Here is a 13511-nt window from a genome sequence, read left to right as displayed (position 1 = left end):
CCGGTTCCGCAGAGGCAGGCTGCGTGCTTACGCAGCACGTAGGAGCGGAGGTGGGGCAGGCGGCCGGGCGGGCGGCGGAGGCGCGGGGCCTGGTCCCGCCGGCACCATGGCCAAGACCGTGGCCTATTTCTACGACCCCGACGTGGGCAACTTCCACTACGGTGAGGGAACAAGGTTGTACGCGAGGGTCTTCGGGACGCGGAGGTTTCGAGACGTGGGCTATAACTCCAGCGCCGGGAACTGACGAACTCTATTCTCCCACCCCAGGGGCAGGGCACCCTATGAAGCCCCATCGCTTGGCATTGACCCATAGTCTGGTCCTGCACTACGGTCTCTATAAGAAGATGATCGTGAGTCTCGCCTTCGCTGCTGGGTATTGAGGGTACGGGAGAGTTGTGTGGCCCTATGATCGGTGGGCTGACCTGAATGCACCAAGTGCGACCCACCCTTGGGGTGGGGGCAGGGTGGCTGGCAGGAGCCAGGAGCACCCGCCATATGCAGAGTGTTAGTGGGTGGATCCACCGACTTAATGAGAGTTACTTTTTCACCTGAGGTCGGCCACCCTTTGACCTCAGGTAGACCAACCTCTGGCCTATGGTTAGGGTGGAGTGGGATTGGTTTCAAGAGGGACGGTGTTTTCCTCCCCAGCATCTTAGGATGTGGGCAGTGCTGCGGCTTCAGGAGAGAGGGACTGGATCACTTTATCTGGATGTGAGGTGTTCGCACTGCAGTTCCCACCCTTTCTCTGCCACCTTTCTCCACCTGCAAGGAGCTAGAGCTCCAGGGAGGACTCTGCAGCCCTGTGTGCAAATGTCTATGTGTGTGTGGAAGAGAGCGGGAGATGTCCTGGGTATTTCCTTATCAACTTAGAATACCCCGCACAGGGTTCTACTTAATTGCTACCCAATCCTCCATCTCCCAGATACGCAGGCACATGGGGATAGACAGTCCCCAACTTGGAATTTATAGTTGTGATAGGCGATTATAACAGTTAAGCTCAGCCCTCATGTGTCACAAAGGGAATTAGTCAACAATATGAATGAGTGTTGTCCCCTGTTTGTGCTGAGGCAAAGACAAGGGAATTAGTTATAGAAAAGACTGAGGTGATGTTAGTGCATGAATCTATGAATCCCTTGAAATTGTTTGCTGGTATGTACCTGTGTGCATCTTCTGGGGAGAGAAGCTTTTTGTTATTGCCCAATTTCTAAAGACGTGTGTGAACCCCCCAAAAGAGAATAAATCTCGGGCTTAGCACCTTGGCACCCCGGGGTTTTAATTAGATGGTTGTCATATATCCCATATTAATGAACTCTAAAATTAAGGATTCAGAGAAGAGAGAGGATGGAATCAAAGCCAGGGGGAGGAGATGAGTATGGAAAGATTAAAAAATAGGAGATCCAAGGAGCAGGGTGAGTGGATAAGGCCTCAAGGTTGAGAAGGTGGGAAAAGTTGGGCTGGAAGTGGGAAGGAGAAGGCAGGTGCTCTGGTCTTTAGGAGACTTGATCGTTGTACCCCCTCTGACTAATCAGAGCCTTTCTTCACTGACTTTTACTTTATAGAATAACAAGGATTGGAAGGGTGAGGGGACTGCTGATGTGTGTGGATTTGGACAGTCCACAGGTCTGGGTTCAGCGTGGCCAGTCTCAGCCCAATGAATGGGACTAATCTCGCCTGGGTTCACCTTATGTTTCCATCCCAAGGTCTTCAAGCCGTACCAGGCCTCCCAGCATGACATGTGCCGCTTTCACTCTGAGGACTACATCGACTTCTTGCAGAGAGTCAGCCCCACCAATATGCAAGGCTTCACCAAGAGCCTTAATGCCTTCAACGTGGGTGATGACTGGTGAGGGGAGAACTGGATTTTTAATGCCAGCCATTTCAAGGACAACACTTGAGTGAGGTCTTGTGGCAGCAGTGGGAACATACGATGGGGGTCCTATTTGCCAGTGAATCATCATTTACTCATTTGTTTATTCAACAAATATTGGTCATTTGCTCTAGGCCCGGCCCTATGCTAAGTGCTGGCAGTGCAATGAGACATAACAACAAAATTTTAATATTACCGTTGTGCTAAGTCCTGTGAAGGAGAGGTATGTGGCTGACTGTGAGAGTGTATACCAGGAGAATTACCCATGTTGGGAGTGGGCTCGTCAATGGAGGCTAGAAGAAGTAATGGAAATTGAGGTGAGATCCGAAGAAAGAGTAGGAGATAATTAGATGAAAGGTGGGAGGTTAGGAGGTGAGGGCAGGAATGTTGTGGGAATTAGGGACAACATGTGCTGAGGGTCGGGGAGAGGTTGATATGTCACTCATTTGAGGAACAGAAAAAAGGTCATTCACTGAATATGAAAAGAAAAATGATCTGAGTGGAGGCTGAAGAGATGGGCAGGGCCTTTAAAAATTAAACAGCCTTATTATGAATCGGGGGTCTTATCCCTAGAATAGAGGGAAATTATTAGTGTTCTAAAAGCAAGAGAATGATTTACATTGAGAGAGGTTTACACTGAGCTTTGTCATATGAAGACGACTCAGAGTTAGGCCCTCTGGGGAAGGGAACAGATAACAAAGATAAGCCATTATCCTTGCTTACATTTTCATATATGTTCATGAAAATTTATTGATCCTAACAGCTGCCATTTACTCAATTTATTTTTAGACTTTGTTTTAGGAAAAATTCAGACATTTCTGAAAGAATAATACAGTGAATTCCCATATATCCATCACCACCTGTAACACTTAGGAGCAAATGGCCAGTCTTACTTCATCTACATCCCAGATTATTTTAGTTTAGTGGGTTTTTTTTTTTGTTTGTTTGTTTTTGTTTGTTTGTTTTTAGGAGGGGTGGGGCAAGCGAGCAGGGGTGGGGTGGTGGGGAGGGAGGGGGAGAGGGAGAAAAAGAGAATCTTAAGCAGGCTCCATGCCCATCTCAGAGCCCAATAGGGACCTAGGCAGACATAGGGCTTCATGCTGGGTGGATCTCACGACCCTGAGATCATGACCTGAGCCAAAATCAAGAGTCCAACACTTAACCAGCTGAGCCACCCAAGCACCCCTGCATCCCAGATTATTTTAAAGCAAATCTCAGATGTCACATTTTTATAATTGTAAATATTTTATTGTGTGTCTCTAAATGATGCTCTTAAAAACACATGCACACACACACATTGTCATTATCAGACTTAAAAAATTGACAGTAATTCCTTAATATCATCATACTTGCAGTCAGTATTCAGATTTCTCCAACTGCCTCTTAATTTTTTCTTTCTTGCAGTTGATATATTTAGGATCTAAACAAGGTCCATGCATTGTATTTGGTTGATACGTCTCTTAAGGTTTTTAACTATTGGCTCCTTCTGTACCTTGAATTTCTTCCTTTTTTTTTTTAAGATTTTATTTATTTGAGAGATGGAGAGTGAGTGGGTGAGAGAGAGAGTACAAGCGGAGGGAGGGGCAGAGGGAGAGGGAGAAGCAGACTCCCCACTGAGCAGGGTCCCCAATGTGGGGCTCGATCCTGGGACCCCAGGATCATGACCTGAGCCAAAGGCAGACATTTAACCAACAGAGCCATCCACGCGCCCCTCTACCTTAAATTTATTTCTTGAAGAAACCATGCTATTGGTCCTATAGAGTTTCCTACAACAGCTACTATTTATTGAGTGCTTACTCTGTTGTGCTGAGGTTTACTTGTACTTCCACTTCATTCTAATACCAGCAGTGAGATGTAATAGTCCTTTGCCTTAATTTAGGCATAAGGAAACCAAAATTTGTGGAGATTTAGGTAACTAACCTGAGTTACAAAACTGATCAGTGGAAGTGGCAGGATTCAGATCCAGAGCCCTGGTTTTTAAACAGTACACTGTTTCCCCGAAAGATCTTACCGATAGAAGGACTCCGAGCTGGAAGATAGAAGGCTGGCATTGAGCACCTTCCTAGGCTTATCCCCATACCCCTGCTTGCACAGGATGCCTTCCTGGAATGCCCTTTGTTCCTCATTCAGCCTCTTCAAGGCCTTCCTGGCCTTCACACCACCTTCAAGCTTCACACCACTAAGCCTTTCTTGACCACACCAGGCGCAGAGGTCTGTCCTGTACACACTGCACTAGTTATTTGGTGTTTAGTTGCATGCTGTCTTGGGAGATTTCTTGGTGTTTTATTATTGCTGCTACTGTTGTTTCTGAGCTCACTTTACAGGTGTGGGAATGCAGAGTCAGCCCTCAGGCCCCAGCTGGGGCTCTGTAACTGCTCTGTGCAGTTAGGGAATACTACCACTCAGCCCTTGGCACTGCATCAGTTGTGCTGTTAGACTTAAGCTACAGTCTTGCTTTTCTGTGTATTTCAGATGAGAATCAGGGATTTTCCCTTTTAATTAATTTCTGATTGTTTTCAAATTAATCTAACGTAAAAAGCCCAATTATACTACAAGGCTTTTAATGGAAAAAAAAAAAAAAAGCAGTCCTAGATCTGTGCCTCCCACTCATAAATCCCTCTCCCCAGGGGCAGCCACTTTCAGCTCCTTTAGCTATTTCTTCTGGTATTTATCTTTGGGTTTCAAAGCAATGATACTAATCTACTACTGTTACTAATAATCTGTAAAACTTAAGTAATGCCTGCTCTGTGTCAGGTACTGGGAAGCATGGTACTAGAAGATGGTAGCATGATTTAAGAGCCCAGATTCTAGAGCCAGACTACCTAGGTTCAAGCTTGACTTTTTTTTTTTTTTTAAGATTTTATTTATTTGACAGAGAGAGAATGAGAGAGCACAAGCAGGGGGAGCAGCAGCAGAGGGAGAGGGTGAAGCAGGCTCCCTGCTGAGCAAGGAGCCTGATGTGGGACTCATTCCCAGGATCCTGGGATCATGACCTGAGCCGAAGGCAGATGCTTAACCGACTGAGCCACCCTGGTGCTCCAAAACTGTGTGACTCTTAAAGAATGTTATTGAACATTGTGTTAAAATATGAAATGCATAAAAGAATCTTTAAAGAGAAACAAAGTTCATGTTTCCTCTCAAATTATTTCTTTTTTGACATGTATGCTTAAGTACCTAGAAGCTGCCTGCTTTTCTCTGCAGCCAGGATACAAACTCCCTGACAGAGTTAAATGCTTTTTTACTTCCCATCCAGTGCCTTACAGAGGGCTTGGTACACAGTCCAAAATATTTGTTGAATAAATTGGCAATTAACTTAGGTGTATAGGGGCCGGGAGAAGTTTATTGAAGAATGGAGGTTAGAGGGTTTGGAGTCGGGAGAAGTGTAGGAAGGTACCTCCCCAGAGGTAAAGTGTTCTGACTCGCTTCTCTTCCCTGCAGCCCAGTGTTTCCCGGGCTCTTTGAGTTCTGTTCCCGTTATACAGGCGCATCTCTGCAAGGAGCAACCCAGCTGAACAATAAGGTGACCATGGCCCTGAGTCCTGTTCTCCCTTTGCTGTGGGTCCTTCTAACTGAAGGCCTTAACCCTGACCCTGAGCTTCCAGCTTTGGGGGTGGGCAGGGAGGACTGTGAGTTGGGTGTTTGTTTTTCAGATCTGTGATATTGCCATTAACTGGGCTGGTGGCCTGCACCATGCCAAGAAGTTTGAGGTGAGTGAGGAGGTGATGGGGGAGACAACGACTGCCCTAGTGTAGGTGGTCAGGATGACACCAGGGGGCAGCTGGGTAGAGGGATCGTTACTGTCTTTGTAAGACCACTGTCTCACCATAGGCCTCTGGCTTCTGCTATGTCAATGACATTGTGATTGGCATCCTGGAGCTGCTCAAGTAAGTAGCCTGGGAGGAGATGGAGGGACTTATGAGGCCCGTGGCTGAGGAGGTATCTCACACTGTGCTGGCCCTGACCTGCTCCTCCACCCCCACTAGCTTCTCCACAGTTCTTCCTGCTTTAGTCAGACTACCTCTTCCGTGCTCTGCTGCACACTCCCTGCTGCGTGCTCCCATTTCAGTCTTCTTTGCACATCCCTCTCCTGTCCCTGCCTCCAGGCTGGAGTCCCAGGGTTGCCTGTAGGGAACTGCTGGTATTAGGTTTCAGATGACCTGGGCTCAAGTAGACCCATAATTCCAAACCTTGTTTTGGGGGAGTGGGTTGGGGGTTTTCGTGCTGGGGTTCCCCTCTACCTCAGACCCTGGCTTGGCTCTCATCACAGGTACCACCCTCGGGTGCTCTACATTGATATCGACATTCACCATGGTGATGGAGTTCAGGAAGCCTTCTACCTCACTGACCGGGTGATGACAGTCTCCTTCCACAAATATGGAAACTACTTCTTTCCTGGCACAGGTATGGGAATAGGGATAATCATTCTCTTCATACCCTCAGCTCTTTACTGTGACAGCGTCCTGCTCAGCCTTCAGATCTTGGCTCAGGAGGCTTCTTCTCAGAGAGGTCTGTCCTGACCACCACAGTTAAAGTCATCCCTCCTTCCCCATTACTCTGTCATGTCACTGTGCTTGCTTCTGTCAGAGCACTCACTGTTCTTTGTATTTATTGCGGTGTTTCGTTTGTTTATTGTCTCCCTCATCATGTCCGTCCCCCCCCCCAAGGAATATAAGCTTGGTGGGATTTCATTCATTTCATTAGTTCTCTCTGTTGCTATATCCCCAGTGCCTAGTGCACAGGTTGGCTCATAGTAAGCCCTCAAAAATTATTTGTTGAATGAATGCAAGCCACAAGAGACTAAGTGTCTCTAGGGAGTGTGTGGTGGAGGCACATAGATGTAGTGAGAGACCCTCAGTGTACGGATTGAAGTTGCAGCAGCTGGGCTGTGGGTGCCCCCGTGTATAGCTCCTACCCCCCATGCTCCGTTTGCCTATAGGGGATATGTATGAAGTTGGAGCAGAGAGTGGCCGCTACTACTGTCTCAATGTGCCCTTGCGGGATGGCATCGATGACCAGAGTAAGTATTGAGGTCATTTCCCTGCTTACTAGGCCGCTTCTTCCTCTCCTTGAATTAACCTCTTCTGCCTGGTATTGTCTACTGTTGGGCCAGGTGTCCTTAAGGATGAATGGCCTTCAGAGGGACCATGAACCCCCCGGAAATTGTATGCAACATATTATGTGTATGTGCATTTTTCTGGGAAAAGGGCTATTAGCTTTCATCAGTCACTCCACGTGGTCTGGGACCCCATCCAGAAGTTCAGAACCAATGATTTGGTTCTTTGGGTTGCCCCTTTTCCTGGGCTACATGCTCTCTCAATCCCTTCTTTCCTTTTGTTCCCTGTCTCCCCATCCCCTTGGGGTGCCAGGTGCCCATCTTTGGCCCTCTCCCAGGTTACAAGCACCTTTTCCAGCCGGTTATCAACCAGGTGGTGGACTTCTACCAACCCACATGCATTGTGCTCCAGGTAATACTGCCAGTGCCTCCTCAAGAGGGCTCTGCCTGGGCTTAGGGGAAGAGAGCAGGGAGGAGGATAGCCCCTGCATTTGTCAGGGAATGGAAGTGAAGGACATCTGGGGCGTTCTGATCAGTTATCTCACCGCAGCTGCCTGGGGTTTTGCTTTTTGCAGTGTGGAGCTGACTCCCTGGGATGTGATCGTTTGGGCTGCTTCAACCTCAGCATTCGAGGACATGGGTGAGACCTGCTCTCCTCTGCCCCCAGGTTTTCAAGTGGCTTTGGGCCTCAGTTCATGCAGGGGGCTAGTTGGGGAATGGGCCATAGGAAGAATAGAGAGCCACTCCCAAGCAGTGAGAAGGGCCCATGCAGAGGCACTGAGACAGGGAAGAGCAGGTGTAGCCAGCCAGGAGATGAAGTCAAAGTGGTGAGGTAAGAACATAGGGAGCAAGCAAGGAGGTGGTTTGACATGAGACCTAAGAAGTTGGCAGTGGTGAGGTAGTGCAGAGCCATTAGACCCTGGTGAGAAGTCTGGATTGTATTTCAAATATGATGGGAAACTGCTGGAAGATTGGGAAGTAACATGGTCCAGTTGATGTTTTAAAGCGACTGCTCTGACTGCTGAATGGAGGAAGGTTTGGGGTGGGGGTGGGGACAGGAGTGGAAGTGGGAAGGCCAGTTAGGAAGCTATCGGTGTTGTCCAGACGGCAGATGTGGTGCCTCAGCTTAGGTGGAGGAGATGGCCAATGAGAAGTAGGTGATTGGAGTTGTGTTGTGGAGGCTGGAACTGACAGCACTTGCTGCTGCTTTGATGAAAATAGTTGATTAATAGATGAGGTGCCAGGATGGGTGTTGAACCAGAGAGAGGTGGGAATGCCCTTTATGTTTCAATTTTTACTGAGACACAGCACATAGACAATAAAGTACACATATCTCAGGGGTATAACTCAGTGAATTTCACCACCTAGATCAAGGTATGGAACCTTTTCTAGTTCCCTTGTGCCCTTTCCAGGCAATACCTAGAGACGAATACTTTGGTGTTTGATTACTTCCTCCAGCCATTCCTCTGGTTCCTTTTAACAGGGAATGCGTCGAATATGTCAAGAGCTTCAATATCCCTCTACTGGTGCTAGGTGGTGGTGGCTATACTGTCCGAAATGTTGCGCGATGCTGGTGAGCATGCTCCCTGATTTTCCTTTTCCCTCTTATCCAGTGTGAATTGGTGAGGTGGGGGCTCCCTGAGAGATGGCCTTAAGCCCACTTGCTCAGCCTAGCCCACTCCGCCGTTTGGTTTCAGGACATATGAAACATCACTGCTGGTAGAAGAAGCCATCAGTGAGGAGCTTCCCTATAGCGGTAAGGCCCACTCCCTGATACTGTCACAGCAGGAGGCATTCTCAGAAGACCCCAGGGTGGCCTGATTTGAAGGCAGATGGGAATTAAAAAAAATTTTTTTTTTATTACAGATGGGAAATTTGGCACTCTAGGAGCTCTGCAGACTAAATCGCTGAGTTCAGAGCAGGGAAAAGATTAGACAGCTATTATGCAGGGGTTTTGGATGGGAAGGAAATAGGTGGGAAATCTTGGGACCTGCCTGTCTCTGACCCATGCCTTCTCTTCTAATCTCCCTTTCCCCACTTAGAATACTTCGAGTACTTTGCCCCAGACTTCACGCTGCATCCAGATGTCAGCACCCGCATCGAGAATCAGAACTCACGCCAGGTCGGCAGCTTGGAGAAGTTGAACGCAAGGGTGGGGAGGGCCTAGGGGATGTCCAGGATGTGGGAAATTAGAGAAATCAGAGGGAAAAAGTTCTCAGCTATCACTCTCACTGTTATCAGCGAGGAGGCAGCCCAGGTTAAAGTAGAGGGAGGCAGTCAGGGTTGGGAGGGACAGTTGTCAGGTAGGGGGATTAGAACGAGGAGTAGGGGTGGAAGGCAGCTAGAAGGGTGGATGCTCTGGGAATTACTCGCTCTGTATTCCAAATCCCCAACCAGTATTTGGACCAGATCCGCCAGACAATCTTTGAAAACCTGAAGATGCTGAACCATGCACCCAGTGTCCAGATTCATGATGTGCCTGCAGACCTCCTGACCTACGACAGGACTGATGAGGCTGATGCAGAGGAGAGGGGTCCTGAGGAGAACTATAGCAGGTCTGGGGCAGCGACTTGAGAGCAGGGGCTTCCAGCAGGCTTGTCGGGGAAGTTAAGAGGGAAAAAGTAAATTGGAAGGCATTAGCTTAATTGTCCCTGGCTTACTTCCTTTGGTATGTCTTCTCTTTGGTCTGTTGTAATTCCCTACTCTTTCTGTATGTGTGTGTGTGCCATCAATAAGTAACGTATTTATTGTCAAAATTTTGAACAGCACCTAAATATGTTAAGCTTGCATTCACACAATCCCAGACCAGTTCCACAAAGTAACCACTGTTAATAGTTTGACTTTATATCTTTTCAAATAGACTTTTTAAGATAGGTTTTAAGTATGCTATTGAGCATACATATATGAACATAAATGCACATACACACTCATTCGTAAGAGTTTGTGCGTCTTTTTTTTTAAATGCAAGTTGGATCATTTCTATACAGGTTGCTCTACAATTTACAACTGGTTCTTTTTTTTTTTTTTTTTTTAACAAAACAGTGTATCTTTCCATGTGATTATATATAGATCTGCCTCATTATTTTATCAGCTGTATAATATTCCATTGTGTGGATGTAGCATAATTTAACCAAGTACCATTGATGGCGTTTATAGTTCCCATTTCTTCACCATTACAAAGAATGTGGCCCTGAACCCCCTTCCATATATATATATGTCTTTGCATGCTTGTTTGAGTGGGTTAGTTTCCCAGAATTGTTTCTGCTTAGGTCAAAAGATGCGTGCACTAAAATTTTTTGTATCTGCTGCCAGATTGCCTTCCAAACAATCTGTAACAGTTTATAATCTTTCCAGCATTTTACTTGCTCCTTCCAGGTTCAGAGCTGTGCAGGTCATTGCTCACATACTGCCCGCTAAGGCCCTTTGATTTCTTTCCTCTGTTCACTTTTTCAGATATAATAATTACATTATGGTTATTTTTTTTTTAATCTTTGTTTTTCTGAGACACATACTAAAATATTTACAGATGCATTGAATTAGGAAAAAAAGAGATTAGGATAGAAGTGTTTTGTTTTGTTTTTTTAATCCCAGAATAGGCTTTTCTGAAAAATGAAGGGAAAAGACAGCAGAACACAGAAGTGGAGAAACAGATGCACTTAATGGAAAACAGATATCCTTACGTGGCTGAGGGATAACCACAGCTGGACACTTGCACCTCCCACGCAGTGTTAGAGGTTTGAGCTGACTCTGCTGCAGAGTCAGATGGTCTCCGCAGACCCTTCCAGAATCTGCTTCTCTGTATTAGTCCACATCTCTCCTTTAGACCTGAACTTTACTGCTTGGACCTTCAGGACCAGTCCATTCCTTCTCCTCCATGAACACCCCCTTAGTCCCACTCCTGGTCGAGGAAGTATCTGAGCATCTGGTCTAAGGACTCCTTTTTAACATCTCATCTCCTTGTCAACTTCTCCAGATCTCTGAAGCTTAACTTCTAGAAATTGATTTTCTTAAAAACCTGTTTTAAGTTACTCCTTTTGGCAAAGTTTGGCTTTTTCTTCTGGTTCTAGGCTGGTAATTGGGCCTAGTGTCTGTACAATACCACCCCCTCTCAACAGCCAGCAGAAGCCTCAGGCCTCTTCCTGCCCTAAGCTCTCCCTCACTGTCAGACCACCCACCAAGTTCCTGTTCTTTGATGCCTATAGCTCCAACTTGCATATCATTTGCAGAGCAATAATAATAGGAGTTACAACTCTTTGTGGGTTTGTTAAAACCAGATTCAATACTAAATGCTTTATATTAAAATGTACGTATCATCATGTCATCATTCTGCTGTCTTCAGACAACTCTGAGAGGTGGCTGTTGACCTTAAATTACCAGAGGAAGAATCTAAGGCTCAGAGAAGTTAAGTAACTTGCCAGAGATCATATGGCTAGTTAAATATCAGGGCTGAGAGTCAAATCTGAGTCTCTAACTCCACACCTCCACACCTTAGGCACTGAGAGGTAACTGAGACATTGCTTACCAGGCAGATAGGGCCTTTCCTGACTTTGTTCCCCAGCTTCTCTTTGATGACTTTCTCCCTTCTTTCTTAGTTATTAGATGTGGGCATGGGAATTCAGTTTTCAGTTTTGTGTTCTCCCAGAGAAGTTTTCCAAAAAGAAAACAGTATTGAGTACTTACTGGGCCCTGTGTTGCTTTTACATCCCTTGACTCACTCCCCCACTTACAACTCTCTTTTCCTTTGCTCTTAGAACAAAACCCCATTCTCTGACATGGCTTTAAAAGGTGTGCTGGTGCTTACTTACGTCCATAGTCTCATCTGTAACTACTCCCCTCCCTGCACGCTGCTCCTTGCCATCCTGGCCTCTGTGCTCTTGCTGGAATTCATCAGTCTCCGTCCACCTGATAACTCTGTATTTGGCTTTCTTGCAGCTTGGAACGGGCTTCCTGAGATCTCTGCCTGGCCAGCCCCTTCTCAGACTTGAAGTTTTACCTTCCTAGAACAGCTGTCTCTAATAATTCTGCCTGAAATTTACCCTTTTCCTCCCTTCACTCTCGGTCACTTCCCTTTATTTCATTGTGTCAGAGCACTTTCCACCATGGAAAATTATCTTTATTTATTTACTTTTTTTTTTTTTAAAGATTTTATTTATTTATTCAACAGAGACAGAGACAGAGACAGCCAGCGAGAGAGGGAACACAAGCAGGGGGGGTGGGAGAAGAAGAAGCAGGCTCATAGCGGAGGAGCCTGATGTGGGGCTTGATCCCATAACGCCAGGATCACGCCCTGAGCCGAAGGCAGACGCTTAACCGTTGTGCCACCCAGGCGCCCCTATTTATTTACTTTGTTAGTTGTTGTCAGTCTTTTTATTTGGTAAGTTTTTTGAGGATAGGCAGAAATTTTATCCAGCTTACTCTGTACCGTATCGCTTATGATGGTGGGTGGCACAGAGGGTCTCTCCATGAATGTTGATTGCATGAATGGATGGGATGGATAGCGACCAGTATCTGCCAACAGGTGAGGAGTGGTTCCTCGACAAAAAGGGCCTAAGAAGTGGTTCCAGAGAGGGTAGCTGTGTGGAAAAAGATGAGAACTTGGAGAATAGGACCCTGATTTGTCTCCCTTGCTTTGCAGGCCAGAGGCACCCAACGAGTTCTATGATGGAGACCATGACAATGACAAGGAAAGCGACGTGGAGATTTAAGAGCAGCTAGGCTTGCTCTGTCCCAAGGAATTCCTTTTTACCTCTTGTTTGGGCGGGAGGGAAGAGGTGTGACGCCCCTAGCCCTGGACAGTCAACTTCCTGGGCTTTTACCAATGCTGGAAGAGGGTTTGGAGACCACATCTGGTTTTTGAACCAACTAGCCCCTTTCCTCCTCTTCCCAAGGCCTGACAATGGTACTTACTAGGGATTGGACGGGGACAAGGATAATGTCCTCTAGGGCATCTTGAGCAGTGGGCCCTAGAGGCTGGTCCCAGCCACTTTGGCCCCATTACTCCTTCCCTGCTTCCATCCAACCCAGAGACTTTTAGGGATGAAGGTGTAGACAGGGCTGATGTTGCCTCTGACTTTCTCCTTTCCCGGGTTCTCCTACTGCAGTCCTTGTTTCCAGTGCAGGTGAAGAGTGAGGGATTTTAGGGGGCTCTGGCTCCCTAACACCTTAAGCCCAGATGATGGGAAGTACAGTTTTGAGTCCGGGGAGGATGTAAAAAATGTTCTGTTCTAACTTTTGGCTTTATGTCCATTTTACCACTGTTTTTATCCAATAAACCAAGTTGGTATTTTTTGTACCTTTTGCCTTCCTGGGAATATTCTTAATTCTTGCTAGCTGACTGTATATGAAGGGAGAAGGAAGGAGGGTGATGTATATAATAAAAATCATAGTTAACATTCATTCAGCACTTATGTTAGGCCCTGTGTATGCATTCTACATGGATTGCGTTACTTGTATATAAGGAGTTAATAGAGCATTCTAGTTACCATTTACACAAACCTGGGCAGATGACTGGCTTAAGAGAGGGAGTAGAAGATGAGTTAGGTTTTTGAAACTGGGTGCTTGAAATGGTGTGATTCTAGTTGGTGAAGGTAC

General features: G+C 46.5%; 1 protein-coding gene across 2 annotated transcripts; it reads left to right on the top strand.

Annotated features, from left to right (window-relative positions):
- Window positions 1–34: 34 nt before the first annotated feature.
- Window positions 35–13210, top strand: HDAC3 (histone deacetylase 3). 2 transcript variants are annotated; one of them, XM_026499063.4, is made up of 15 exons: window positions 35–161; window positions 268–350; window positions 1701–1843; window positions 5306–5387; window positions 5518–5574; window positions 5696–5751; window positions 6135–6268; window positions 6804–6884; window positions 7259–7332; window positions 7496–7560; window positions 8404–8493; window positions 8618–8676; window positions 8963–9042; window positions 9318–9475; window positions 12556–13210. In XM_026499063.4, exons 1-15 carry the CDS (start codon window positions 107–109, stop codon window positions 12623–12625), a joined length of 1287 nt encoding a protein of 428 aa, XP_026354848.1. In that variant the 5' UTR covers window positions 35–106; the 3' UTR covers window positions 12626–13210. The 2 variants fall into 2 exon arrangements, with proteins under 2 accessions (XP_026354848.1, XP_026354849.1); XM_026499064.4 differs by lacking the exon at window positions 35–161 and having other exon boundaries at window positions 283–382.
- The last annotated feature ends 301 nt before the right edge of the window (window positions 13211–13511 follow it).

The sequence above is a fragment of the Ursus arctos genome, unplaced genomic scaffold, assembly GCF_023065955.2.
Source record: "Ursus arctos isolate Adak ecotype North America unplaced genomic scaffold, UrsArc2.0 scaffold_5, whole genome shotgun sequence".
Classification (NCBI taxonomy): Eukaryota; Metazoa; Chordata; class Mammalia; order Carnivora; family Ursidae; genus Ursus; species Ursus arctos.
The sequence above is the reverse complement of the archived record's forward strand: the minus strand, read 5'-3'. Positions and strand labels throughout refer to the sequence as shown.

Excerpts from the sequence above, each read along its gene's own strand:
- HDAC3 (XM_026499063.4), top strand. The coding sequence starts at position 107 with ATGGCCAAGACCGTGGCCTATTTCTACGACCCCGACGTGGGCAACTTC. Across the intron at positions 5,752-6,134 it reads GGCATCCTGGAGCTGCTCAA|GTACCACCCTCGGGTGCTCT; the intron begins GTAAGTAGCCTG and ends CTCTCATCACAG. Across the intron at positions 6,885-7,258 it reads GGATGGCATCGATGACCAGA|GTTACAAGCACCTTTTCCAG; the intron begins GTAAGTATTGAG and ends GCCCTCTCCCAG.